Here is a 25,674-nt window from a genome sequence, read left to right on the forward strand (position 1 = left end):
AATCAATCCCCCTTAGTCGGACAAGCCCGCCATTACAACTATTTGTAACCGCGACCTTGGCAATGGGAAGCAGCCTCCCAACCCCGCATTCTCGGCGTGTGTGGGTCAACATGCACTCAAGACACTGCTCACGGTCACAATGTGTGGCTCTCCATACTGCTTGTCCTTCCCATCCATCCTTCCAGACACACACGTTGTCGACGAGTGGCGAGGCTCGTGGCGAGGCTCAAAGTCCGGTGATCCGGGGTTTGCTTCAGTGGTGATAGGCCTCGGGCGTCAACTGCAGAGATAGGCAATGCTGTCATCGCGATGGCCGGCGCCAAGTCCGCACAGAGTAACCAAGCAAGGCAGTGCCTCTCTCCCAGCGGCCATGGGCATGCGTCGCCGTGAAGCGCTGCCTGCATCCCATCGCGTTTGTCCGTTCAGACAGGCTGTGCAACTAGCTCGAGGGGGGAGTCTGACGTACATTACCGGCAACCACGCCGTGCAGTTGTTGACAGCGTCGGGGGAGGGCATGACCTGCGAGGAGGGGTGTCTCTTCAGCGACGCGGCTATGTCCATTTCCCGGTCCCCTCTGCTCGCTCCAACTCTAGATCTCATCAGTTTAGTACCCGTCGCTCCGCATTCCCCTCTGCATGCTCAAGCAAAGTGTATGCATGTGGTTGTAAACACACCACCAGAAAGAGTCGAGCTCACCTGGGTGAGAAGTGGTCCCCTTTTGCCACATGCCACAATTTCCCGAATCTCCGCCACGAGTGGTCCTCCCTCTCCACTTCAGTTGTTGGAGTTCCAACTTATCGATATCGTTGATCACACCTCGATCCACCACCTAGACGCAACAACTCGATCTCGACACGCACCCAGCCGCCAGTGCACACGAGACTCGACCCGCGCGCGCTCTCTTCTCCCTTTTTCGCGGCCTGATTCGACCCACGACTCGCGCTTCGACGTCGAGAGACCCCTAAACACCGCGCAACCAACCTTTCGATCTAATCCAAAATGGTGCGTGTGCGCGCTGCATCGGCGTTGGCGGCCGCGAACGGCGTAGGAGGTGTGCTATGCGTCGCGTCGACGCAGCGGCATGCTTGTCCCAGGTGGATGACATGCGCGCGGCGGTGTAAACAACCGCCGTGCGGTGGACAACAACACGGCGCCGAGGAAGACTCGTGTGACGCGCATACTGACGCCCACAGCCTCCCCCCAAGGCCAAGCACTCAAAAATGGTGACGCTGCTGCACTACCGTCTCAAGGTTATCCTGTGAGTCGAGCGCGAGCGACGCGAGTCGCCACCCAGGTTGAGTGACTCACTGACACCTGCAAAGGAACGACGGCCGTGCGCTCGTTGGCCAGATGCTCGCGTACGACAAGCACATGAACTTTGTGCTTGCCGAGACTGAGGAGTTTAGGACTGTCAAGGTGGGTTTGGGTTTGGGTGTACAAGCGGGGTGGGGAAGGAGACTGACACGGCCCAGGGCAAGAAGACAAAGGACACGCCTTCCGGCGAGCCCACCCCGTCGGTGCAGCAGAAGCGCACGCTCGGCCTCGTCATCCTCCGCGGCGAGACCATCGTCTCGGTGTCAGTCGAGGGCCCTCCCCCCAGCTCGGCCGAGAGCTCTGTGCTCCAGGCTGGCCCGGGCCGTGGTGTGCCCGCTGGCCGTGGCATGCCCCTCGGCGGCGGCGCCCCTGCGCTCGCTGCTCGCCCGATGCCATATGCGCGCCCGCCCCCTGGCTTCCCTCCTGGCATGCCTGGTCTCCCCCCTGGAATGCCCCCAGGCTTCCCCGGCGGTGTTCCTCCAGGAATGCCTCCTCCTGCTGGGTGAGTCGAGCTGCGAGCGTCTGTCCAGAATGTTAGCTGACCACCTCGCAGCATGCCCCCAGGATTCCGTCCCCCCGCGCCTGGATCATTGCCACCGGGCATGCCGCCTGGGTGAGTTGTAGCGAAGAAAGAGCCTGTGATAGAGGTCAGTCACTGACACGCCCCGCAGATTCCCTCCCCGTCCATAGTCGGCTACCCTCGTGTCCTCGTGTGTTAGTAGGTAGGTAGCCTTTCTCGCCGCCACCGGCGAAGCCATGCATTGTGTGCTGTGTAGATGGAGAGATGTGTGAGTGTGTGTGTGTCGGATGCGAGAACGGCGTACAGGCGCCGCGCCGAGTCGAGTCGGAGTGTGTGTGTGCCGAGTCAATCTCGGCAGAGTGGCGCGGCCACCCTGGCCGTCTAGACCGTGCACACAATGTGTTCTGCTTCTGGCCTCATTTCCCATTCCTCCCCCATCTCCCCAGTCTTCTACTTATACCTCCAAAGTGTATCTCTCCATCTCTACCTCTCCCTGTCACTCTCCCCGTCCCTGTACAATACTTACATCCTCTAACTCCACTCCTGCAAACACCACCAGCCATGGGCGGCAAGAACTTTGGCACCGAGGCGCGGCGCTTCACGACGGCCGAGCACGACGCAATGTTCGCGCTGGCGCGCGAGCGCACCGGACACTTCTTCACCAGCATGAAGACGTACCCGCCGCTCACGAGCAAGGCGACCCACGGCGACATTGACATCCTGGCCGGGTGGGCTGGGCTGGGGTGGGCGCCGCCCAAGGGCAGGGAGGGCGGTGTTGTCGAGGGCGCTGATCCCTTCGACGCCACCTTGACGACTGTGACGCTCAGCAGCGACTCCGCCGACGTGCGCCGCTGGTGCAATGCCATCGCGGCCGCGGTCGGCGCGACCGAGTGGCAGCGCTCCGGCGGCTGCCTGTCGACACGCTTCCCCGCCTCGGCGCTGTACGCCGCCGTGCCCTCCCTCGCGAGCCCTCACGACGCCGCCGACTTCTTCCAGGTCGACTTTATGCTCTTCCCGCCCGAGGGCGTCGAGTTCGCGTCCTTTGGATACAGCTACGGCTCGGCGCTGATGCTCCTTGCGCCGCTGCTCCGCCAGGGCACGGGCGTCCACGGCCTGGTGCTGCACGCGCACTGCCTCATCTTCCGGCACTCGCCGTTCCCCGGCCTCCGTCCCGTCGACACACACCTCTCGCACGACGCCGCCGCGCTGTGCAAGTACATCGGCCTCGACCACGCCACCTGGCTGCGGGGCGACTTTGACACCATGGCCGACGTGTACGCCTGGCTCTCGACCGCCGAGGAAGGCTCCATCACGGCCAAGGCGCTGCGGCGCATCGCGCGCAAGGGCATCGACCGCGACGGCAGGAAGACCAGCCACCACAAGGGCCGCTACGACCTGTACACCGACTTCATCCAGTACCTCCAGGCGTCTGCATGGGCACCGTCGGCGGAGGAACGCGCCGAGCTCGAGGCACGCGCTGCCGCCGCCGAGGCGGAGCGTGGCGAGCGCGAGCCGACGCCCGCACGAGAGCTCGACCCCGACAACCCGACGCCACTCACGCCCGCCGAGGTGGACGCGCTCGAGTACTGGGGCGCCAAGGGCGCGTACGCCGCCCTCGTGGCCGAGCTCGAGCCCGAGGCGCGTCTGCTCCACTCGCGGCAGAACAAGCCCAGGGGCACCGTCAAGTTCCCGCCCAAGCGTGGTCCGCGCGCCGTCGTGGCCGCCGTGGACGCTTCGGGCGCGGGCGTGAGCGCCGAGCGCGTCGCTGCCGACACTGCCACCGCACCCGCGGCCGTCGTGGCCGAGGTTGCCTAACCGCACCCTCCCGCTTGTAGCCATCTAGAGAGACACCCATCCTATCACGCATTAGTATAGCATCTGTCCACCATCCTAGACCGACCGCATCAGTGTAAATCGTACCATGCACCCTGTACATAGAGTCTGCTGGTTGAGCCGCGCCGCGCGCTCCCATGTCGTATGAATACAGTCTGTCCGCTGTCCCTGCCTACTTCTTTAATCCCCACGAGAAGCCGACGCCGCTGGCGGACACGCGGCGGGCAGGCGAGTCGGACGGCGGGGCTCTTGCGCCAAACGCAATAGTCTGCGGGGGGCGCGGTGCGCCGGCGTCGTCTGGCGGCTGGCCCCAGGACGAGTCGTTGCTGTGCTCGGCCGCCAAGGAGGCCTGGGACGGCTGCGAGAAGAGCTGGGTGGAAGGAAAAGCCTGGGTGGGGAACGGGCCCGAGCTGGCGGCGCTGATGCCTGCGGCTGACGAGCCGGCCGTCCCAGCCGCCTCGAGCGCGCTAGACGGCGGGGGCACCTGGCTTGCCGGCGTCGACTGTAGGGGAATACTCGCGCGTGCCGGGCTCGTCGGGGAAGGCGAGCGGAGGAAGGCGCCAAAGTCCACCGGTGCCGTCAGTGCGGGGTCGGGCGGCGCGAGGGCGTCGTTGTAGAACGGCGCGCCTGGGAGCGAAGGGATCGCGAACGACGGGGCCGTTGAGCCCGTGATATCGGCTGTGCTCTGCGACGTGATGGCCGGGAAGGACGGCTCGTAGTTCTCCTCGACGAGCGCCCAGGTGCCGTCTGCCCGCCGCCGCCGCTTGTGCGACGGGATGTAGGCTGGCCGCTCGTGCTGGATGTGGTCGAAGGAGAAGTGTGCCTTGAGCTCGTCGATCGTGCCAAACGTCCGCGCGCAGTAGTCCCACTTGCAGGGGTAGTGCCGGCTGCTTGATGCCGTTGCGTTGGTGTTGTTGCTGCTGCTGCTGCTCATGGCGGCGGCTTGGTGGGTGGGTGGGACGGAAGTGAGAGTGTGAGGGAAACAAAAGGTGGAGGGAAGGTTGAAACGTTGAAACAGTGCAGCAGCGCCGTTGCCGCCGCCGCTCCCAATCAATCGGTTGACTGTTGAGATTGATTCCAGGGACGGGCCTCCACTTCGTCATCGCAAACTCCACCCCACACCATCAACAACATGTCACTAGCAGCAGACACGGCAACTCTGGCGGCCTCGTCGTCGTCGTCGCTCGGCGGGGCGGGGGACAGCGGCGCGCTGCGCCCGACGACTACGAGCTCGGGGTACAAGCTGCCTGCACTGTGGTCGTTCCCGCCGTTCTTCACGTATGTTGACCCTTCTTCCGCCAGCAGGCACACTCACGCCGCCTAGCCTCCAGCCCAACCCGGCCACGCAGGCGCACCAGCTCGCGCTGTGGAGCGAGATTGTGCTTGGATGGGCACGGCACGACCGCGTGTTTGCCGTCAACGCCGACAGTCCCGACGCGGGCGATGTGTTTGTCAACAAGGCGATCAATCGTGGGTCCGCGGGTGTGGGGTGCTCGTCTGACCCGGCAGGGAAACTGCTGCCTCCTGCGCTGAAGCAGGTCCTCGCGCACATGGCCAAAGAGGGTGGGTTGCATATAGATGCGGAACCCGCTGACGGACCCCAGGACACGCCGCGCCCGAGCCGCCAAGACAGGCCGCGACTTATCTCATCTTCTGGCGCAAGCCTGAGGAGTGGGGCCAGATCATCTACGACTGGGTGGGTGGGGCTGGGGCTGAGGTGATGACGCCCATATCTCTGACCCTATGGTTCAGGTCTCCGACAACGGCATGACGGGCACCATTCTGACGTTCTACGACCTCACTGACGGAGACTTGGCGGAGACAACCGGTGCGTACTGTGGGTGGGTGGGGGCAAGATCATGCGCTGATGCAGATGCGCCTGTCCTGTTCTACTCTGTTACTGCCGCCGTCCCTCATCCACGTCACGAATGATGGCTGCGGCACGCTTATCCTGCTTTGCTACAACGCGTGATGATCCACAGAGTTTCGTGGCCTACCCGACACCCTCCTGAGACGGAGCCTCGATACGCTGGTGAAACGTGGCAAGGCGCAACTGCTACGCGGCGAGGGCGAGTCTGGTGACGGTGTCCGCTTCCTTTGAGAGCGCCCCACCGACGTGGCGGACGGAGACGGCGACGAGGACGTGGCAGTGTGCGCGCGGTGCGACGTGGCGCTTCGGCCCTGATCTGCGAGCCCCAGGACCATGATATGACCATGTCGACTGGATCGGCGTGTGGCAGATTGCACCGTGTGTGGATCACGCCACACACACGCAACGCTTGATGCGATGGCATAGATCCATTGACCCAGGTCCCCGGCATGCCACTGCCACACTGTTCTCCGTGGGCCCGTGTCTTGGTTGTACTCTCGAGTCTCTTATCCTAGAATAGCATCACACGGCATGAAACCCATAATCCATTGTCTGCTATTTCTGGCCGTGCTCGTTGTGTGGACGGTATGTGGATGTGAAGTCGTTGCCGCGGTTCCGTGTCACTTAATGTCGTTGTCGTGTCGCATTCCCAAGGTCAAGATCAAGCGGGGGATCCATTGTTGCGGAATCGTCAGTCGCTTTCGGTTTGGTTCCGCTCGATGTCGTCGTCGTCGTCGTCGTTGTTATTGTAATGACTTATTAGGAAATGTAAGCTAATGGTTTCGGTTGCCCGGTCGGTTTGCCGCTGGACTGGTTGTAGTCGAGTTGAGTTTATGGTCGTCGTAACCCCCCCCCCTCCCCCCCCCCCCAGGCCCGCCCGCCCCCAAGTCTCTCTCAGCCCGCAGCCACCAGCCAGCACCCAGCCAGCCAGCCAGCCAGCCAGCCAGCCAGTCCAGTCGCCCTGGCTGGCTCACATCCGCCGCCCTTTGTATGCCTTGCTTGGTCGCAACTGTTCAACCGCCATCCCCGTCTGTCGCCGTCGCAAACCTCCATCTGCCCACATCGTCCCAGTCGCCAGCCGTCGCCGCGACGACAACAAGTCGCCATCGCACTCTGCTGTAAGGGCAACTCGACGCGCACGCACCACCCCACCCACCGTCACCCATCTCGGAACATACTCACGACGGCGGGGGCAGGAACGTCATCGACCACCCACTCACCTCGCCTCCCCCTCCCCCCCAACGCACGCCCGGCCCCCCTTCGCCTTGCATACCACCCATCGGCTCACACCCACATATACACACATACACACACTAGGACAAGCCACGCCGACCCTCCTCGCTCCCCCGCCGTACACGCTCCCCACCAATCGTCCTTTCCGCTCGACGACGGGGCCTCGTTTCGAGTCTGCAGAGAGCGGCGTGGGAAGGGGAACGCACACGCGCGGCCCGTCGAGTCCACCGCGCTCGCACCAACCTATCCTTCTCAAGGGCCATCATCCCACATTCCAAACGCGATAGCGCCCACTCTGTGATCTCTGGAAGGCCGGTATCAGTCGGCGTCTGGCGCCCAGCCTGCATCCTGCTCGCTCGCTAGTTCGTCCCAACCCCACTTCGACGACCAACGCGCGCTTCACACATCGCCCTACCCACTTGTATCTCGGCCCCTCTTCGTCGTCTCCCTTGAAACTCCTGGGCCGTCCGCCACCCGCGCGCATTGCGCACCACTTCGGCCTCCATCGTTCCCCACCTCCCTACCTGGACACTTTGCCTGCCCCCATCGGTTGTCCTCACGGAACTCACGAATGACCAGACATGTCGGGCAGGCTACCGCCTACGCTGACCGTGTCGACCGGGGTGGCAGGCCCGGCGACACCAGTCGGCTCTGTCCGTAACCGCCCGCAAGGTGCCCGACGGAGAGCTGTCCAAGGCCTCTTCATTGCAAACCCAGACAACTCGGACAGCGACGACTCTCGGCCCTCGTCGCCAGTGCAACACTCACCCCAACGATCCCCTGCCCACATCTCACCAAGCCACTCTTCTCCCATCAACATTTCGTCGGCCGTGCCATCTGGTGTGACCCGCGCCCCAAGCGGTAGCGGCAGCAGCAGTACTGGAACATTGTCGGGTCACCCCCTGTCAAGTTCCCCTAATGCCCAACAGCGAACCTTTCCAGTCCCCTTGCCTGTCGTCCCGCCGCTGAGCTCGTCTCCCCAGCCGCCCCCAGCGCCATTTGCGTCGCCCCCTTTAGCCGGCTCTGACGCGCGCTCTGGTCCCCCACAACCGCCCCCTCAACCTGAGCGACACCGGCGCGCATACACGACTCCGACCTCTGAGCACTCGCGCGTACAGTTCGATGGTAGCAGGTCTTCGCGGGACGCACCGTCATCTCCCACTCGTGCCCTCCCTCCTCTTCCTCCTCAGAAGTCGGCCTCGACCCCCTGGGCATCGTCTTCCACAACGCCCTCGTCAAATCTCAACATCCCTTACTCTGGCGTTTCTGCTCCTATCCAACAACCATCAACACCAGCTCCATTGTCTGCTGTTTCAGATTCGTCGTCGATGAACGCGGGCAACCAGATCCACAGAGTAGCGAGCCCAGACGACGGCACAGGCACTCTGCACGGAGGCTCACGTCTCCGAGCTGGATCGCTCAACTCGAGAATTTGGCTGCAGGTGACCACCGATAATGAGTCATTTCAGAACGTCGACATCTCCGGCCTCACCACGAGTGAAGCTATTCGTGAACGCGTATTCTCAAGGGTCAGTGGGCTTGGCGATTCCTTATGCTAACGAACGCAGCTACGTCTCCGCGATGAGGACCACGCCGGACTGTCAATCTATCGTACAGACATTGGCGAGGCGCCCGATCCGTCTGCAGTAGGACCAGACGCCCTCTTCCACCTTTGCCAACTGGAAGGTGATTCGAAAGGAAGCCTCAAGTTCCTCGTTGTCCAGACAAGTGTCCCCGTGTCAACAGCGGCCCCCATTGTTCCACCACCACAGAATGGTGACGCCTCTCACCGTTCACGACCAGGTGTGCCTCCCATCCTGACGGATGTGGGAGGTCCGTACAGTTCGCCCCAGAACCGGCTTTCCAAAGACAGCAGCGCAAGCAGTGGTGAAAACATGGAACGACATCTCAGCTCGAGCGACCGCGATTTTGAGGACAACGGTACAGTACGGCCACCTTGGAATACCTCGACCAGTTCACGCTCGCCCACGGCGTCGGGCTCAACCTCTTCCATTCCCCTCCATCAGTCTACCGTGCTTGCCACTCCTCATCTCGAAGCGTCGTCGTCATCCTACATGTCACCTAGAGACGCTGCTCACCTGGATGACGATGAGGGGACGTACCGCCCAGTAGCCCAGTCCTCCGCTGCCGGATCGAGCAGCCAAGCTCAAGATGGTGTTGGCGCCCTCATTCGCTCGGGCATGGATCCTGCTACAGCTGCATTGGTGTTCCAAATCCAGCAAGAGGAAGAGGCACAAGTCCAGAAAGAGGCCAGGGAAAAGATGGAGCGCATACGTCAAGACGAAATCATCGCCATGGAAGCTCAAGAGAGCGAACGCGAGGTCTGGCAAATGATGCAACAACTCCAGCTGGAGCAGGAGCGCCAGAGGGAGGAGCAAGTGCGGCTGGATGCAATTCAGGCTGTGAGTGGAAACCATCCTGCAACGCAACGCTAATGTAACCAGAGCCAGCTTGATGCGGCAGAGCGTCGCCGCGATAGTGAACGGCAACGCAGCGAATCGGAAGCCGCAGGAAGAGCCGCAGATCTGGCAGCACACGTAGCATGGGATGCTGAGATTCGGGAGCGGGATACGCGTGACCCACGGCCCAACCAGTTTGCTGTGGAGCGACGTGAGCGGCGAGAACGCTTCCGCAACCTCGACGACCCTACCGACTGGACGACTGCGACTGAAGACAACACCCTACCGCCGCGCCGTCCATCAGAGACACAGCACGACAGGCCTGTCATATATTCTCCTCCAGCACAGTACTCTGGCGACTCGTATGTTAACCCACACCCGCCGGGTTACATACAAGCCACCGCCAACGACCCCCGCCTGGCTGGTCAGGCGTCCAGACCAGTACCAGGAACACGGAGGCCTGCTCAGTCCTCCCAACCTCCCTACGTCTACACCAATGTCGATCAAAACCACCATTTGCAGGGTGTGCGGTCAACGGACAACCTGCGGCCCATCAACAATGGCTCTGGCATTGCTGGACTCCCCATTGCTCGACCACCATACCCCTCCGGTCGACGCCCAATCACCCCGGCTGCAGACCCAGGGGCTCGCCGTCAGTCCAACGACCGTGTGCATGACGGACGCTACCCAACGCCTTCATCGACCACGTCCACCTTCATTCCGTTCCCGTCGCCGCAACCGTCATGGCCCGACCCGTCCTCGTCGCCGCGCTCGGGAACACTGCTGTCAACTTCGATGCAGTCACCCCCCTTGGCCAGGCCACACAGCAGCATGTACGATGAAAGCCCGCCCGCGAATGGCAGCTACCATGATGAGTATCGATCAAGCTCGGCACTATCTGGTGGAAGAGGCCGAAGCGACTCGGACCCACACTCTGACCCTCGTCTACATGGACAGGGCTACTTTGACTCGTCGGCCAGCCAGCTGCCATATGCCCAACAGCCAGTGAGCTGGCCGACACGTCGGGACACTGGTGACTCCATCTCCAATTCGGAAACGGCTACTACGATCTCGGAATCCACGACGATCCGCCCCGGCGACAGGCAATTGTCGCTGGACGACAACGGCACGGCTCGTGCAGACTGGACGCGGAACATGAGCCACATGATCTCGCATCCAGAGCACAGCTCCATGAGCGCAGCCCAGAGCGTTCTCTACCATCACGGTGCCAACATTCCGGACGACGGCGAAGCTACCCTCTTCATCATGGCTCCTTCCGGAGGCGCCCGCCGGCCCGCGAATCTCACTGTAAACACGCATCCGCCGCAGGGATCATTACAGAGGCCGTCATCAGTGTCGGACTCGGAGACCGATGAGGATCGACGAGAACAATGGCAGTTCCGTCCTGACCCCGAACAGCTGTACGACAACTTGCAGCAATTCTTCCCCAAGGTGGACCTTGACAAGCCAATCGTTGAACCAGTATCAACACCAAGTACTCCTTCTTCAGAATCGCCCCGCAATACTTTGGATTTACATCGACCTCCGCCAGTGCACCCCGCCCGTCACCAGCCAGGGACGATCTTGTCATCATCAAGCAAAGACCCAGAGGGTACTGTCAAAGCTCACGCCCGCGGTGCCTTTGCGGCTCTGAAGGATGCTTTCAACAAGAATGATACTCGTCGCTCCATCCGTCAGGCGGCGGACAAGAAACGCTCAATGATCAAGGCCAACAAGGAAGCAGTTGCCGAACCAGCCGCGGTCCGGCAGGACGAGGTCACGCGCCTCAAGCGCAGCTCGAGCATGTGGGGCCACAAGGTTGTCGAAGTCACCCCCTCCAAGCTCGCCTCGGGCTTGCCCCAGACTGTTCCCGAATCACCGTCTACGGAGGATCGCAATGTCACCCTCAACTGGGTCAAGGGTGAACTCATCGGCAAGGGTTCTTACGGGCGAGTGTACCTCGCGCTCAATGTCACGACAGGTGACATGATGGCTGTCAAGCAGGTCGAGCTGCCCGCAAATGAGCAGGAACGCAACGATTCCCGACAAACGTCGGTTGTGGACGCCCTAAAGTCGGAGATCGACCTGCTCAAAGACCTGTACCACCCCAACATTGTGGCCTACCTTGGTGAGTTGAGAGTGGAGCGATTGATTTCCTTTGCTGACTCGATGCTCAGGATGCGAGGCGAGTGTGGAGCACCTGTCGATCTTCCTCGAATACGTTCCAGGTGGAACAATTGCTACCATCTACCGCACACCAAATCAAGGCCGCTTTGAGGAGCAGCTGGTCAAGTTCTTTACGCGCCAAATCCTTGAAGGCTTGGCGTATCTACATGACCAGAATATCTGGCACCGCGTACGTGTGCCCAGTCATTTGTTACACAACTTACTAACACGCTCTCAGGATCTCAAGGGCGATAACATCTTGGTCGACGCAAACGGCATCTGCAAGATCTCAGACTTTGGCATCTCGAAGAAGACCACCAATGACGCTTACGACTCCTTTGGCAACGCCACAAACATGAAGGGCTCCATCTTTTGGATGGCCCCCGAGGTCCTTCACTCGGCTACTGAACGAAGTTATTCGGGCAAGGTCGACATTTGGTCTCTCGGATGTGTCGTCCTGGAAATGTGGTCGGGTCATCGGCCATGGGGCGAGTTGGAGCAGGTTGCCGCCATGGTCAAGCTGTTCCAAACCCGCACAGCACCCCCACTGCCCCCAGACATTCATCTCTCGTCGGTGGCCCTCGACTTCATGTACACCAAGTGCATGGCAGAATTGCCAAAAGATCGTCCAGTCGCCGTCGAGCTCCTCAAGCACGAGTTCATCCTCGACACGGATCACAACTGGACTTTTGGCAACAGTACGATCGGCAAGGCCGTTGCCAAGCGCCAGCCCAAGACGACTCTGCGGAGCGCGTCTGTTCCTGGTGTGTTCTAAGCGTCGCCACCATCCATCCCCCTCCCTCTCAACATCCCTTGCCTCGCCTCAAGTGGGGCCTGTTGTCTTACCCACGGTCCCATGCACCTTACCGTCCTCACTTCGCACTATACCAACCCTCATCCGTTCCGCCTGCATATGGGCGATGATGTGAAAATCTCTGGCATGTATCTGGTGCTCTTGTTACCCTTTCAGTGGCTGCAGTTGAGGGAGTGGAGTTGAGTGGTACGGCCGACCCTGATCTTAGATGCCCAGTCTTTTGTTATCTGCAAATCTCCGAGAGTTCTTGGCTTCCGCCACATGCCGTTGATCATCTGTTATCTCATCAGTGGGCAAGATTCTGCAACGGCCAATGGCGATGTGGGCCGATACTGGGTACAGTCCATGCTCATCAAGAAACTACTAAACTATCAACGGGGGAAAAGTCACACATTACACGGTTGTCATGACGGGCTCAACCGCGGGCGTCAAACGCCCACAATCCACGTCCAAGGCGGGAGACGGGCTGCTCACGACGGGGCAGTCCAACGCTGCCTAGGTCACGGTCCCAAGGCGATGCTTTGGCGGCTGAGGGGGCAGCTCCGCCCTCGGCCCCAGCAATACGCTCACGCTCCCTGTCGCGTTCACGCTCGCGCTCACGCTCACGCTCAACGCGTTCCCGCTCCACCGCCGCGGCGCTGGAGACACTTCCATTCGAGCTACCCACGCTGTGGGGTTCTCTCCGCGCGCCATTGGGCGACACGGCAGCAACACGGCGCGATGCCAGGAGGAGATCACGGTCACGCTCGGCGGCGAGCTTCTCGCGTGGCCGGCCGCGGAAGGCGTCGCGGTCATGCAAGCCAACGCCGTGGATGCCGTCACGCTCACGTTCCCTTTCACGCTCGCGCTCGAGGGCCTCGCGCTCGCGTTCACGGGCTTGGTAGACCTGTTGCGATGCTGCTTCGCGCTCGGCGCGCTCGCGAGCTTGGTGGACTTGCTGCGAAACGACAGCAGCCTTCTCACGCTCCTTGTCGCGGCGCTCGCGCTCCTGCCTGTCACGCTGGGCTTCCTCCTCGAGTCGTTGGAACTCCTTCTGGCGCTGTCGCTCGCGCTCCTCAAACTCCCAGTCTTCGTGGTGACGGTTTCCGGCACCCGATGACCCAGCAGCCGCCGCGGAGGCAGTAGCAGCCCCGGTAGGGGCAGGAGCCGCAGTTCCAGGAGTAGAGTTGGTGGCGGCAGTGGCCGGTGTGTCGGCGGCGGTCGTGAGCTTGCCGTCGACCATGTGAAGGAGCTTGTCCGTCTTGGTGATCATGCTCTCCAGCCAGCGCTTGCCTTCACGGAGCTGCTCGCGGTGCTCCATGAGCTCACGGCGGCCCATGCTGTAGTGTCCGTATGTTGAGCCCGAAAGGGACGAGGAGCTGGCGCTGAGGGCACCCGCGCCGGCGGCACCGCCCGCGTAGAAACGCGAAACGCTGCTGGGCTCACGTGATGGCTCGGGAGACGCACGGCGGGGAGGGGAGAGTTGGCTGGCCTTCGGCGCAGCCGAGGCAGGCGATGACGTTGCCGAAGCCGAAGAGTAGGCTCCTGTGGCCAGATCGCGACGGCCAAAGCTGAAGCCACCGTAGCGCGTAGTGGACAAGTTGGACCACGGCGAGGAAATGAGGCTCGCTGGGTCACGCGGGTTCGGTCCGTAAATGGAGTAGCGACCAGGTTGGGATGCAGCGCTGGGTGGCTGGCCGGCGGGTGCGGCGGCAGAACCGATGCGTGTCGGGTGTGCACCAGCCGAGGCCGAAGTAGCAGTGCTACGGCTGTCGGTTGATGCAAGGGGCGAACGGCTGTATGCGCGTTCACGAGATCTCTCGCGCTCCTTCTCGCCCGCAAGGCTAACTAAGCCAAGGCTGTGGGCGCTAGGCAATCTTGACTCGTCCTCGGCCGACTTTCTCTTAACACCACGAGGCTCGTCGTCCTTGTCAACATCCATCGCGGAACCACGGCCGGGCGCAAGCGAGGCCGGCTTGTCGCGGTTGTCGGGCGATGTCGTGGCGGATGCAACTTTGGTCTGAGGAGCGATGGAGAGCAGGGCCTCAGCAGCAAGCTGGTGTGACTGTAGGTGTCAGTAAAACCCCACTGGCACAAACAGATGTAAACTCACATCCTGACCATGCTCGCGTTCCTTGTCGTCGCGGTCCCGGCGGTCCTCGATCCACCAGGGCTTCTTGCGCTCGGCACCAGATCCAGCACCAGCTGTAGGGATGATGAGAGGCACGCCCTTGCGACGCGAGTCGGCGAGAGCGTTCGCTGCTGCGGAACCGGGGGCACCAGGACCCCATGGGCTACCGCCACCGAGGGCCTGGTACGCAGCGCGAGCCTTGTCATCGTATGATGAACCGGGCGGTGTCGCCAGTGCTGCAGCAGATCCGGCACCAGGAGACGACGTCGCCCCCTGCGAACCACCCCGTCCAGCAGGCGAAGTGGCAGCGGCAACGGCGGGCACACGCTTGCGACGCTTGATAACCGTCTTCTTCATTGCCACAGGGCGAGGGACACCGTGGAGCTTGTGGTACAGGCCACAGGCATTGCACTGGGGGCGGCCTTCCTCGTCACGGCGCCAAAGCGGGGTGGTGCTGGTGCCGCAGTTACGGCAGCTCATGCCCACAGGCGTGGCCGCGAGTCCGTTCCCAGCCGGGGTTCCGCCAACCTGGGGCTTCTCGTCGGCCTCGGGCGAGGCAGAAGCCTTGACCTTGGCCTCGGGGGTAGACGTGCCGGGCGGCGTTGCGGCAGGCCCCGAAGTCGACGCGGCAGAGGGGTTTGACGACGGAGCACTGGACTGCGGGTAGCGGGAGGGGTCGGCGGCAGCCGAAGATCGTGCAAGACCAGCCATGAGACCGAGGCCCCAAGGGCTTGGGCGCTCAGTAGGACGTTCGGGGGCCGGAGATGGCTTGGCAGGCCTGTCAACACCTTCGGCTGGACCGGACGATGCGGGGACGTGGTTTGCCAGCGTGTTGTTGTAAGTGGGGCAACCTTCGCATCCAGCCTTGCCACCGGCACCGTTGCAGCGGCCATCACCAGGGCAAGAGCCGAGCTGTGGGTCTGCAGCTCCAGCTGAAGGAGTCGGGGAAGGGAGGCCTGAACCACCGGACTGGGGAGCCAACGACCTCCTCTTCTTCGCGGGCCCTTCCTCGTCGTCCTCCTTCTTCTGCGAGACAGATCCAGCAGCGGAGCGACGAGCTGGACGACGTTTTGGCTTCGAGTCGGGACCATCTGGGCCGTCGATGCCAGGAGTACTGCGGTCAGGATTTGATTCAACCTCATCTTTGGGGTTAACGGAACCGTCGCGTGACTGGATGCCAGAGGCGGGTGGCGAGCCACCGGCGGCACTTCCAGTGGCGGGTGGAGCTTCGGACTCTGGGGTATCGTCCTCGCCTGGCGCGCCACCGCGCTCGTTCGACGAGCCAAAGCCCACACCCCAACCGCGGCCAAACTTTGCGCGCCACGAACTCATTGGCGGCTCGCGTGCAGGCTCGCGGGCGGTGGTGTACGTGGTGGCGGCAGGAGCGGGGGATTGATCCTCGTCCAGCTCGTCTTCCTCTTCCTCTTGTGGATTCAAAGATCCACGCGTATCGGAGATGCGCGAAGCAGAGTAACGGCGGAATGCAAGGGCGCCAGTGTTAGCAGCCGGGCTCAATGGAGCTGAACCGGTTGCTCTAGGCGAGAGTTTAGTGGGGGCGGAGGGGGAGGTGGGGGCGGTGAAGGTTTGCTGCTGAGGCGACGCCGCGGAGGCTGTCGGCATAGCGACTGTTTGAGTTTGGTTAGCAATCGGATGATTGTGAACGTCGTGGAGGGGATGGAGTAACGGGGCGGTGTGCAACCGAGGAGAGCTTTCTTTGGTGCGATAGTGCCAAATGGAGACGGGGCGGATAAAACCGTCGTCTGTCACACGGGACTATCAGGGGTCACCAGCGTGCAGGGAGCCTCACTGCGGCGAGGTGGCGGCGTGCGTATCTCCCACACGACAAAGATATGCACCACACCCAGGATCCAAAAGCACCGCTGCAGATGCTTTGGATGTATGGATGCAGTGGTCCCCGTGGTGGGAGAGTGTGAACCCCGTGTATGTGTGGATGGGTAGTGTGATGGTGGGCGTGTGGATGGATGGATGGGATGGGATGGATGGGTGGGGCAAGCAGCAGACGAAGGGACAAGAGGGGCAAAGAGGGGGTGTAATTGCCCAGAGTCGCAACGAGGGCGGCCGCGGCGTTATCTGCGAGAGGGCCCGAAAGCCCCAAGGCTTGTGCCGATGAATGGTTTTTGGCCGCTCACGAACAATGAATCCTTGATCAAGAGCCCGTCTTGGCAACCAATGCACCCGTTTAAAGTCAATTCAGACCGTGCAGGTGGGGTAGAAGTAGATGGGGTTGTTGGATGGGTGGTGGAACAGGAGGGAAGGGGTGGAAAAGAAGGGGGAGAGCCCAACAGGCAGGCGTGGGGTGGGCTGGGCGGCGGCGGCGGCGGTGAAAACGCTAGAGGGGGGAGGCGAGAGAGATTTGATTATCAACGTACTGCACCAAAAGTGGATAAAGGTTTGACGAGGTTGAGTGTTGTCGAGGTGGTGTCTGGAGCAATGTGTGATGCTGCAGCGATGCGGATGTGACGATTATCGAGTTGTAGAGGTGGATGGAAGATTGATAATGGGATGGATAAGTGTTGATGGTTGTTTTTTGGTGGAGATTGTGATTAGACAAGGGGGGGGGACGAGGGGGGGAAGGGGGGGGGGATTGGGTGGCAGGATGACTGTGGGTGGGAAGGGCGAGAGGGGGGGCGGCACGGCGGCGAAGGCGGCGGCGGCGGCAGGTGGGAGTGGGCGGGCGAGCGGGGACAAGAGTCGACTTGGTGTGGTGTCTTGATGCTTGTCGACTATACTAAAACCGCTTGCCATTGGTTTGATTGGCTCACTCGACCCGCAACTTGCCTGTTTAGGAAATTATCGCACGAATCTCCGTCCGGTCAGCAGCCGGCCGGCGCCCAAAATTCATGGATCATATCCCCTCCCCTCGCCGTCCGGAATCCACGACAAGGCTCACTCCATCGACCCACTTCTCGCCGCCGCAGGATGTCCTCTTTGCCGCAGCCACAACACCCACTACTACAAACAATCCCCCCTTCTCCTACGTCGCCAAGCATGCACTGTTGGCCTGTCCCCCAGGCAAAAAAGCACCAGCCGCCACAGCCAAAAACTCCCGACCCTACCGTATACCAAATCGTAATCAGACCCGCATCTGACGTGGAGTGATGCCTCAGTGTATCCACATCAGCAACCGAAGGCCAACTGACCGACGGGCGGTAACCGGCCCACAAACTACATCCCTGCACAGACCTGCCGTTTTGCGCTTTTATCAAATGCTTCTCTGCATGGCATGCTCCGGGAGCCCCGATTTAGGTGCAAAGTGTGCTGCTGGTGGCCAATGCATTGACGCGAGGTTTGTCACTGGGAGATCCAGGCATACCCCATGCGTTGCGTGCATCTGACATGCTTGTTGGTGCGGTATGCGGCAAGATGGGTTTGCGTCGTCGTCTCGTCGGCGTCGAGGGGCCAAAAAGGTCCAGCTGACTGGCCGGTCGGTCGGTCGGTCGGAGGCGGCGGCGGCGGCGGTTGCCTGCCTGCCTCGACAAAATCAGGGACGGGAAATCTGCCAGAGATAATCGCCCTGGCGGCGGCCGCCCGCGCCTCCTTGCATCCCTCCCCTGAGTGACGACTTGACACACCCAACCCACCCCCGACCGAACAACCGAGCATCAAATTGGCTCCGTGATTAGCACGAGGCCAAGGTTTACCCTTTCAGCCTGCAGCCTGCTTGCTTGCTGCCTGCAGCAACCCCGACTCATCGACTTGTGGGGATGCATACTAAAAAGATCGCTGCTCGGCATGGCAACGAGATACAAAAGAAGCAACCACAGATCCAAAGAAGGTTGATTGCGTGCGTGCCCGATTACGACAAGTACAATGGTTCAAGTGGATCATTGCTGGCTCGAGCGGTGGCCCCAGTGGAGCCCGCCAAGTCTCCATGACAAGAGCACAAGCAGCCGACGGACGGTCCTTGGCTACCGCCGACCAGACCGGAGGCAACTGGGCAGAGCGCGCGCGTGTAACGTGGGAGCGCCAGACGAGGTGGACGGAGAACGAGGTCCGACGGTCCAGGTCTGGTCTGTTGCCAGGGGAAGGGCATTCCTCGCATCAACTATTGCCGGTGAATCCTCGGCACAGCGCCGCGCCGAGAACGCACGCACCCGCCGGAAGCGAGCCTGGCGAGCTGTTAGAGTGTGGCAGCTAGTAGTAGTGTGCGTCTGACACGGCTCCTGTGGCAAGTCTTGTCAGTCGCAGCAGCTGTAGCTCTGGCAGGCAGGCAGGTCCCCGTGTCCGTCGGCAGATTGGCGGCCGGTAGCGGTGGCCCAGGGCCAAGATATTTTCTCGTTGACCACGCTAAGCGCTGTGATTGGAGCGCGCGGGGCCCGAGCCGCCCGAGACAGCATGCTCGCGTCTGATGCCGCCGCCACCGATGACAAGGGCGATCCCCTTTTGGCCGCCGCATCTCAGGGACAGCATGCCAGGCGATGAAATCGCTGCTTGTGCTGCGTGCTCGGCAGGGCGGCCTTTCTTTCGGTAGATAAAATAATGTGCGATGTGGCAGAGGGCAGAGGGCCAGCAATCGTAACGGCCAATGCCCACCCATGCGATTGGCGAGAGCATAGACGAGAGACGAGACGAGGCCAGGCAGGCTCGGCACCAATTCCACGGCGTGTGCACGGGGGCGGGCGGGTTCTGTCCGCACCAGGCTGCCATCGCCTATCAAGGACGTCCGAGGGGTCCGAGGGGGTCCGAGGGATCTGACCCACCCACCCCCACCCGCCCACCATCGTATGCACAGGCGACGTCGTCGTGTGACAGACCGACCATGACTAGCATGACACGCGGGGACGCCGTTGCCGCCAGAGCCGGATAGTATCAGAGGTCGCGCGAATGACGTATAGATGGCTGCATCTGGTGGCGTTGGTGGGTGGCGTGCTGGAGGGCGTTCGCCCGGCATCTTGAAGCGAGCATGCGCGCGCGTGTCCCGAGCCAGCGTGCTTGGCTGCGTGGCTAAGCTGGCGAGCTGGCGGCAAGCGGCTAGCGAGCGACGAGGCATGCACGCAGGCTCTTTCTCTCCCTACCACATGGCGCATCCCATCGATCCTGATATGTCGCGGACCCTGTGCCCGCCCGCGTGGCAACATCACGGCTAATAGACTGATCTGGCTTGGGGCCCATGCACCAGGCCAATCTGGCACGTTTGCTGCGGTGGGCTCGCCTCGCACGCACGCATGACCGCACGCTTGGCTTGCCACTCACGCGCTTGTATGCATCCATGGCTGGCTAGCTGGCAGCATCTACCGAGCAGAACAGCAACAACGGCACGCCACGTCAGCGTGGAGCTGTAGACACACACGCACACAGCTGTACAGCCGAGACTCTCCGTCCCGGGCCCCGGATGCCCCTGCCCGCACGTGCTCGGCCGCATGATGATTATACTGATGCACGATGATGATGATGGTGTGGATGGTATGGTACGGCCCACGACACGCTAACGGACGGCTCCACACCGAAACGGCGCTAGCGGCGATCGGCGGGGTCTGCGCGGGCAGCGATTACGCCCCCCACTTTGCCGATAGTGGAACCGTCACGCCGAATATAGCCCGCGGGGGCGGGGCACGGCTCAGCTACAACGTGATGCATGGCTGCACGCTGGCAAAGACGGTGCACTCGCCATCATCATGCCCCCCTGCTCGTGTTCGAAACCCGTCGCGGCCGGTGTCACGCCGCTATGCCGCCCCCGCCTCCCCAGCCGCCCCAGCCGTCCCACTTATCCGTCGCCAATTAAGAGCCCGAGCATCACTTGACTTGGGGTTCCGGATTCCCTGGCAAGACAACCCCGCCCTGAGCGACATATCGCCGTATCGCCGATCAACCATCCCTGAATGTGGCCATCCCGGATGCGCCGTGATCTCGGGGGCGCACCTTGTGTGCGGCAAAGTTAGTTGCACCACGCTGCTGCTGCATCGCCCGCCTGTTTGTCACGCCGTAACATCACACTCACGGGGCCAAGTTGCTAGCAATGCACGCCGCACGCAGGGTGTCTGTCTAACCGCAAGCAAGGTAGCCGGTACGCACAGTCCCCACCAGCAGCAACAGCAGCACAGATACCCCCAGATCCTTTGAATCTGCCTAATCCGAAACCGAAACGAGATAATCGCGCCACCTGCTTGGCATGGTCTTGATTGGCTTTATTCGGCCCACTCGGGCCATGCCATGTGGCACGCGACTTGTGTTCGTGGCACTCGGGATGACACCGGTGGCACATGGCCTTTTTAGGTGAGCATGGCTGACTTGCCCGGATCGGGTCGCACACCAGCAAAAGGTACAGGGGAGTGAATGCACGTCGTCTTCGCGGTGCAGATTTACGCACTCCCCTCCGTATTACCCAACGACCGACGGTTTAGCCAGCTTGGCTTCGTCACGCTCTTGTTTCGTAAGGCCCAGCTGCGCCGTACCTCGCTTAACGACACACGACATGCCGACACGGAGCGGGTTGGAGCCCACTCAAAGCAACGTGTGGCAGTGCGTGATCGATTGCGCGTTCCTCGAATCCTGCAGCCTCGCCTCCGCCGGTAGTGGCTTGCGATCAGATATAGGTGCAGCAAGATACATGACGGCTCCCGTGCCGACTGCAGCCTAGAGCGATGACGCAGGTGTCAGGAGGTGGCACAGGGGTATACGGCAGAGCTACATCTACAGCTTCGGAACCAGTAGCTTCCGATACACTCTAGCTGACTCGGGTTTCGTTGGTGACGGCTGCAAAAAATCGTTAGCGGAATACCCATGTGGAGAAGCCAGGCCACGGCAGTGTCGACTTACCGAGAATGAGCTGGTCCGTGGCTCTTGTACGCTGCCCCGCCAGCCGTGGGGATCCCCAGTAAGACGGGTCCAGAGAGAGCTGCTGCTGGTCCCAGGGCCCTGTAGTCGGGATTGAGCTCGAACCGGTCCAGTCGCCCAGCGGGGCTTGGTTGCCATTTCCTCCAAAGAGCACAGAGTCCACCGGAACGTCCATGCCGCCACCAAACCATCCGAGGAACTCGTTGTGGCTGAAGATGGTATTCAAATAGTTTTGAGCATCATCTGTCGGTTGTGGCTCATCGGTGACGAAACTATCGCTGCCTCGCCGGTCCAAACCGTTCCAGTCGGTTGTCGACCGCTCGTGCACCTGTGGTGTTGACACTAACGGACCATCATCTTCGAAGGGCTGCCTCGAGGTTTCCCCGTTGATGAGACGACCAGATTCGGTCAAGCCACGCCCTCTGTCGTGCTTCTTGAGGTTGGCAACCTTACGGTGTCAGCAGTGCAATGGCCGCCATGACCCACAATCTCGACCTCCTCCCGGCTGTAACCATCCGGCAAGGTCTCCTTGTGGTCTTCAAGGAAGCGATCCACAATTTGTCGGTGGACATCAGCGTGCTCGCCAGAGGGCTCGAGGAGCAGGCTGATTCCAGCGACCATTGCAGGCATAAATTGTCGCAGAGATCCTCCGCGGAGCGTCTCGAAGAAGTCTGGGACATCGTCACGGAAGTGCAAGCGCTGAGTCCCGTTAGCAGTTGGAGCATCCACAGCCAGGGGCGGGCCGGCATACCATTTCAAAGTCTGTGCGAGTGGCCTCCGTACACGCTTGGCGTGAAACATTATACCGATCAGTTTTGAGTTCACGGAGGAACCATGGACGGTGAAGAATTATAGTGAAGTGGAGAATCTCCGTCTGGATGTAGTACCGGTGAATAGGGAGGTACCATACGTCTGTGGAATGCATTAATACCAAAGCATCTGGACGGCGCCCACTCACCCTTGTCCCTGCTCTTGTCGGGGTTATTCATTCTGAACTGAGGGGGGAGATCCTTGCGGAGCTGGTTGAGCTTGGCGTCCAAGGCCAGCACGTCGTCATAGGAGGGATCGCGATCCACGCGCTGGAAATTACGAACAATCTGAGGTTCAATTAGCACGATGCGGCGTGTGGCCAGCGCTCCTGGACGTACCTGTCTGACAATGTCCGCAAGCCGTTTGCGTAGGATGAGGTATGTTGCATCTGTCGTCTCGCTCATTGGCTTGCCAGGAATGAGCGAGGTTGCGCCAGCGAGTGCGCTGAGGTCAATGTTGGAGGGCGCCTTTGTGTCATTGAACACGGGGTCGATGGACGGCGGTCGGTTCAGAAGGCAAGAGAATGTGGCGTCGGCGTGGCAGAGGTACGACCATAACCGACGACGGTACTCGATCATGTAGGGGTCCAGGTCGGCCGCAACTTTTGTGCCGTCACGATGCAGACCGAGGATCTGACCGGCAGAAACGGCCGCCTGGAACAGGCTCCATCCTTCAGCGAGGCGCCGACCGTGCACAATGATGAGGTAAAGACCCAGCTGGAAGCGGGTTAGAACAGCGTCACCGGGCAAGGTGAACACCTACAACAATGCGAGTTTCCACTAGTCGGATGTTCATCGGGTTGAGCCGAGTCGAGATGGTCAGACTGAACTGAGAATCCCAATACAGGCTGAGGCTCCGGCGCCGAGCCTCTTCAGGGGGGACCTCTTCAGCAGGTGCCAGACGGTACGCAGTAGCCAGAACGGCTGAGATGAGGGGAAGCGTACGGACAGACTCCTCTGTGATCTGTCCAGCTGCTGAATAAACCGCCTCGAAAGCTTGTCGTTAGCCCTCCTCACCACATTCGAAGCCATACCTTTTCGGAAGAACCTCTCGTCGATCGGATACCGCACGTAGTTGACCTTCCTGAAGAAGAAGTCGATCATTCTGTCGGCTGCTTCGCGGTCCGGAAGATTCTGAACGAACTTTTGGAGCTGTTGCGCATGTTAGTAATGGGGCTGGGTGTTGATCATGAAATCATGTGACACTCACCGTCGCGTATGCTCCTTCTTCGGTGATCTGCGCCAGCTGTTCTCTGAACGAACCGTGGTCATTCAGCTTGAGGTCAACCTTCCTTTCGCTAAACTGAGGGTGTGGATTCCTTGCGCCTGCCTGCTGGTCGACGTCGCGTAGGTAAGCCTCCTGGGTGACTCCCAGGGGGGTTCCGTTTGTGGTCGCAGGCGAGTCCTGCGGTTCAGATTTCGGTCTAGGCGATGAAAGTGGGCTCGGGGATGTCGCGGACGGGTGGGCTATCGCTGGTTAGAACCCTACGTTCGTGTCTCAGCTCGTCGAAACTTACACTTGCGCCACCTTTGCAAAGCATCTCTGTCCAGTCCCGGACTACAGTTGACGAGTGCGTTGACGACGCGTTCGAGTTCACGGATGCGTGCAACCTGACCTGAAGGAGATGCAGGAGGAGGTAAAATGGCAGCCCCAGACGCAACGTGACGCTCGTCAATCGAGCTCTGCGTAGACCGAGAATTGTCTTTCGTTGAGACCTCACTCGCCTCGGGCTTGGGCTTAGGGCGGGGTGGCGGAGAGCCGTTGCGAACAACCGGGAGACAGAGGTGTGGGACCTTGCGGCTCACGCAGTGCTGACAAGGAGTCTCCCTATTGCACTTTTGCTTGCGCTTCGAACACTCGGCACAACTAAAAGCCTGCCGCCGTTTCTTCTTCTTGGGACCTGTGGTGGATGTCTGGTCGACGGGAGCCGGATGCTTGGCGGAGCTGCTGCTGTTTGAAGAGAGGGGCGTGGTGACCAGGACACTGGGAACACTGGTCCCCGAACTCCCACTTCTGTACAACGTTGGTGGCGGTCCATGGGCAGAAGGATTTGACTCGGTCCGTCGAGGGGGAGAGCGACTTGAGCTCGCTTCGGGGACATCAAACCCGTCCTGTGATCTAAAGGAGGTGTGGGAGGCGGCGTGCTCGGACCGGTGCGAGTATGGGGCGGGAAAGGATGGGCGTGGGTCCAATGGCGGTCGACTAAAGTGCGCCGGAGATGGCGGTGAAACTAAATCGTGCACGCCTGGTAGGGATGTATGCTGCTGGTGCTCTCCGCTCGCGAAGCGTGATGATGAATGGTGATGCGACTGGTAAGCGGAAGTCGGACTCCAGCGAGACATGCTACCAGGTCGGCGGTCCGCCGATGGCGCTACTGAGTGAGTAGGGGGAGCATAGCTCCTGTAGTTTGAGGGGTTGGAGGTGAGCCCTGGGCTAGGCATGTCGCGGGCATCGCGCATGCTTGGTGATTGGGAGAAGTATGGAGCTCTTGGTGAGCTGTCTGTTGGAGGTGGCACTACACGGCTGTATGAGGATGAACGACGGCTCGGTTCCGGCGGAACCGGGGGGTAACGGTCTCGATCCCTTTCGTCCATGTCGCGGTGCTGCATCACGCAAGACGTAAAGGTGTGCGTAGACGTAGGGGGTGGGGGGCGGGTGTGATTGACCAGTCGCCAGCCGGGTGCCAAGTTGTGATGGGATGCGGCGGGCTGTGCTGGATGATGGTGGTGAGTCTAGCGGTGATGCGGTATAGAGCGAATAGGGATGTCGTGATGGGCGTTTGGAAAGTGGCCGAGTTGGGATGCAGGAGCGAGCAGAATTGTGGATCTTCAAGTCGGCAGTCGCTCGCTTGATTGCATTTGTTTTGCGGCCAATTGCCTTGTTCCGATGCCGCCCAACAAAGCCAGGTGGATGGATTATGCTTCAATCGTCCGCCCGCCGCCAAAGTTGTTGGTCAAGCCGAGCAGGCGAGTACAATGGACACAAGCACACGATCAGAAGAGTGCAAGTGGGGGAGCAAGGGCGATAGCGCGCGCTTAAGCTAGGAGGAAGAGGGGGGGGGGGAGTGGTAGGGGAGAAGGACGAGGAAGAGGAGGGTGGTGGGGGGGAGAGCCGAACTGGGGTTGACGACGTTGAAGGGGAAGGCACAAGTCTACAGGACCAGCGAAGAGGGACTTCGAGAGCGGGGAGGAACAATGGAGGGTCTTGCCTGCGGATAGCAGAGTGGAGGTGAGGTGGACGGGGATTCTCGAGACGAGCCGAGACGATACCGACGCGATAGAGCTGTCGTGTTGGTGGGTGGTGGTGGTGGTGGTGGTGGTGGTGGTGGTGGTGGTGCACAGGAGGGAGGAGGAGGCTCCTGTCAAGGTTGTCACCTGGGAGTGTATGAGGAATGTGTTTGAGCAATGATTGCTAGCGCTGCAGATCTCTTGTCTGAAGCCTCTGGAATCGGCGGTTGCCGTTTGGTCTGGGCGCGGCGCGTGCGTGCGTAGGTGGTGTGTTGCTGGCGGGCGGGGGCGGCGGGCGCTGGCTGGCAGGCAGGCAGGCCGGCGGGGCGGGCGTACGGGCTGGGAGCGGGCGGGGGGGAGGCGCGGCAAGGGGTTGGCCGGCAGGCGTCGTCGGGTTACAAGCACACACAGCGGAAGGGAGGGGAGGGAGGGGGTTTGGGGCGCGGCTGTCTGGCTGTCTGGCTTAGGGCAACAGTCGATTTGGTCACTGGTCTACCTTTTGCCTTTTGATTTCGAGGCAAAGAGGTTGGCCGGCAGTGAGGCAGGCAAGCAGGCGGCAGGG

At 61.2% G+C, this 25,674-nt stretch overlaps 7 protein-coding genes across 10 annotated transcripts; 4 read left to right on the plus strand and 3 right to left on the minus strand.

Annotated features, from left to right (window-relative positions):
• Nucleotides 1-769: 769 nt before the first annotated feature.
• smb1 (Small nuclear ribonucleoprotein-associated protein B) lies at nt 770-2,091 on the plus strand. The gene is made up of 6 exons (XM_062767194.1): nt 770-1,002; nt 1,194-1,258; nt 1,323-1,416; nt 1,473-1,816; nt 1,868-1,927; nt 1,986-2,091. The coding sequence occupies exons 1-6, from the start codon at nt 1,000-1,002 to the stop codon at nt 2,002-2,004; spliced, it is 585 nt and encodes a 194-aa protein (XP_062623178.1). The 5' UTR covers nt 770-999; the 3' UTR covers nt 2,005-2,091.
• A 304-nt stretch (nt 2,092-2,395) lies between these two features.
• LOC62_01G000737 (uncharacterized protein) lies at nt 2,396-3,649 on the plus strand (the record flags this gene model as incomplete). The annotated part of the gene is made up of 1 exon (XM_062767195.1): nt 2,396-3,649. One exon carries the CDS (start codon nt 2,396-2,398, stop codon nt 3,647-3,649), a length of 1,254 nt encoding a protein of 417 aa, XP_062623179.1.
• A 190-nt stretch (nt 3,650-3,839) lies between these two features.
• LOC62_01G000738 (uncharacterized protein) lies at nt 3,840-4,601 on the minus strand (the record flags this gene model as incomplete). The annotated part of the gene is made up of 1 exon (XM_062767196.1): nt 3,840-4,601. The coding sequence occupies one exon, from the start codon at nt 4,599-4,601 to the stop codon at nt 3,840-3,842; it is 762 nt and encodes a 253-aa protein (XP_062623180.1).
• A 180-nt stretch (nt 4,602-4,781) lies between these two features.
• Nucleotides 4,782-6,082, plus strand: vps25_1 (Vacuolar protein-sorting-associated protein 25). 2 transcript variants are annotated; one of them, XM_062767197.1, is made up of 6 exons: nt 4,782-4,945; nt 4,992-5,137; nt 5,177-5,230; nt 5,272-5,363; nt 5,420-5,495; nt 5,650-6,082. In XM_062767197.1, the coding sequence occupies exons 1-6, from the start codon at nt 4,800-4,802 to the stop codon at nt 5,766-5,768; spliced, it is 633 nt and encodes a 210-aa protein (XP_062623182.1). In that variant the 5' UTR covers nt 4,782-4,799; the 3' UTR covers nt 5,769-6,082. The 2 variants fall into 2 exon arrangements, with proteins under 2 accessions (XP_062623182.1, XP_062623181.1); XM_062767198.1 differs by having other exon boundaries at nt 4,992-5,230.
• A 400-nt stretch (nt 6,083-6,482) lies between these two features.
• BCK1 (Serine/threonine-protein kinase BCK1/SLK1/SSP31) lies at nt 6,483-12,318 on the plus strand. Its single transcript, XM_062767199.1, has 5 exons — nt 6,483-8,299; nt 8,339-9,193; nt 9,236-11,318; nt 11,368-11,546; nt 11,595-12,318. The coding sequence occupies exons 1-5, from the start codon at nt 7,352-7,354 to the stop codon at nt 12,129-12,131; spliced, it is 4,602 nt and encodes a 1,533-aa protein (XP_062623183.1). The 5' UTR covers nt 6,483-7,351; the 3' UTR covers nt 12,132-12,318.
• A 177-nt stretch (nt 12,319-12,495) lies between these two features.
• sreA_1 (GATA-type transcription factor sreA) lies at nt 12,496-16,826 on the minus strand. 2 transcript variants are annotated; one of them, XM_062767200.1, is made up of 3 exons: nt 16,671-16,826; nt 14,263-15,905; nt 12,496-14,214 (listed from the first exon to the last, which is right to left on the minus strand). In XM_062767200.1, the coding sequence occupies exons 2-3, from the start codon at nt 15,898-15,900 to the stop codon at nt 12,586-12,588; spliced, it is 3,267 nt and encodes a 1,088-aa protein (XP_062623184.1). In that variant the 5' UTR covers nt 15,901-15,905; nt 16,671-16,826; the 3' UTR covers nt 12,496-12,585. The 2 variants fall into 2 exon arrangements, with proteins under 2 accessions (XP_062623184.1, XP_062623185.1); XM_062767201.1 differs by lacking the exon at nt 16,671-16,826 and having other exon boundaries at nt 14,263-16,523.
• Nucleotides 16,827-21,007: 4,181 nt separating this feature from the next.
• On the minus strand, nt 21,008-24,853 carry SPAC1F7.11c_16 (putative transcriptional regulatory protein; the record flags this gene model as incomplete). Of its 2 annotated transcripts, XM_062767202.1 has the most annotated exons (9): nt 23,402-24,853; nt 23,095-23,351; nt 22,919-23,036; nt 22,648-22,880; nt 22,224-22,601; nt 22,034-22,172; nt 21,827-21,987; nt 21,562-21,774; nt 21,008-21,523 (listed from the first exon to the last, which is right to left on the minus strand). In XM_062767202.1, the coding sequence occupies exons 1-9, from the start codon at nt 24,492-24,494 to the stop codon at nt 21,008-21,010; spliced, it is 3,108 nt and encodes a 1,035-aa protein (XP_062623186.1). In that variant the 5' UTR covers nt 24,495-24,853. The 2 variants fall into 2 exon arrangements, with proteins under 2 accessions (XP_062623186.1, XP_062623187.1); XM_062767203.1 differs by having other exon boundaries at nt 22,034-22,601.
• Between the last annotated feature and the right edge of the window lie 821 nt (nt 24,854-25,674).

Source organism: Vanrija pseudolonga, chromosome 1, assembly GCF_020906515.1.
Source record: "Vanrija pseudolonga chromosome 1, complete sequence".
NCBI classification, from domain to species: domain Eukaryota; kingdom Fungi; phylum Basidiomycota; class Tremellomycetes; order Trichosporonales; family Trichosporonaceae; genus Vanrija; species Vanrija pseudolonga.

Excerpts from the sequence above, each read along its gene's own strand:
- smb1 (XM_062767194.1), top strand. Across the intron at positions 1,259-1,322 it reads TACCGTCTCAAGGTTATCCT|GAACGACGGCCGTGCGCTCG; the intron begins GTGAGTCGAGCG and ends ACACCTGCAAAG. Across the intron at positions 1,417-1,472 it reads AGGAGTTTAGGACTGTCAAG|GGCAAGAAGACAAAGGACAC; the intron begins GTGGGTTTGGGT and ends GACACGGCCCAG.
- vps25_1 (XM_062767198.1), top strand. The coding sequence starts at position 4,800 with ATGTCACTAGCAGCAGACACGGCAACTCTGGCGGCCTCGTCGTCGTCG. Across the intron at positions 4,946-4,991 it reads TCGTTCCCGCCGTTCTTCAC|CCTCCAGCCCAACCCGGCCA; the intron begins GTATGTTGACCC and ends CACGCCGCCTAG. Across the intron at positions 5,231-5,271 it reads CGCGCACATGGCCAAAGAGG|GACACGCCGCGCCCGAGCCG; the intron begins GTGGGTTGCATA and ends GACGGACCCCAG.
- BCK1 (XM_062767199.1), top strand. The coding sequence starts at position 7,352 with ATGTCGGGCAGGCTACCGCCTACGCTGACCGTGTCGACCGGGGTGGCA. Across the intron at positions 8,300-8,338 it reads GTGAACGCGTATTCTCAAGG|CTACGTCTCCGCGATGAGGA; the intron begins GTCAGTGGGCTT and ends TAACGAACGCAG. Across the intron at positions 11,547-11,594 it reads ACCAGAATATCTGGCACCGC|GATCTCAAGGGCGATAACAT; the intron begins GTACGTGTGCCC and ends ACACGCTCTCAG.
- sreA_1 (XM_062767200.1), bottom strand. The coding sequence starts at position 15,900 with ATGCCGACAGCCTCCGCGGCGTCGCCTCAGCAGCAAACCTTCACCGCC. Across the intron at positions 14,215-14,262 it reads AACGCGAGCATGGTCAGGAT|TCACACCAGCTTGCTGCTGA; the intron begins GTGAGTTTACAT and ends TGACACCTACAG.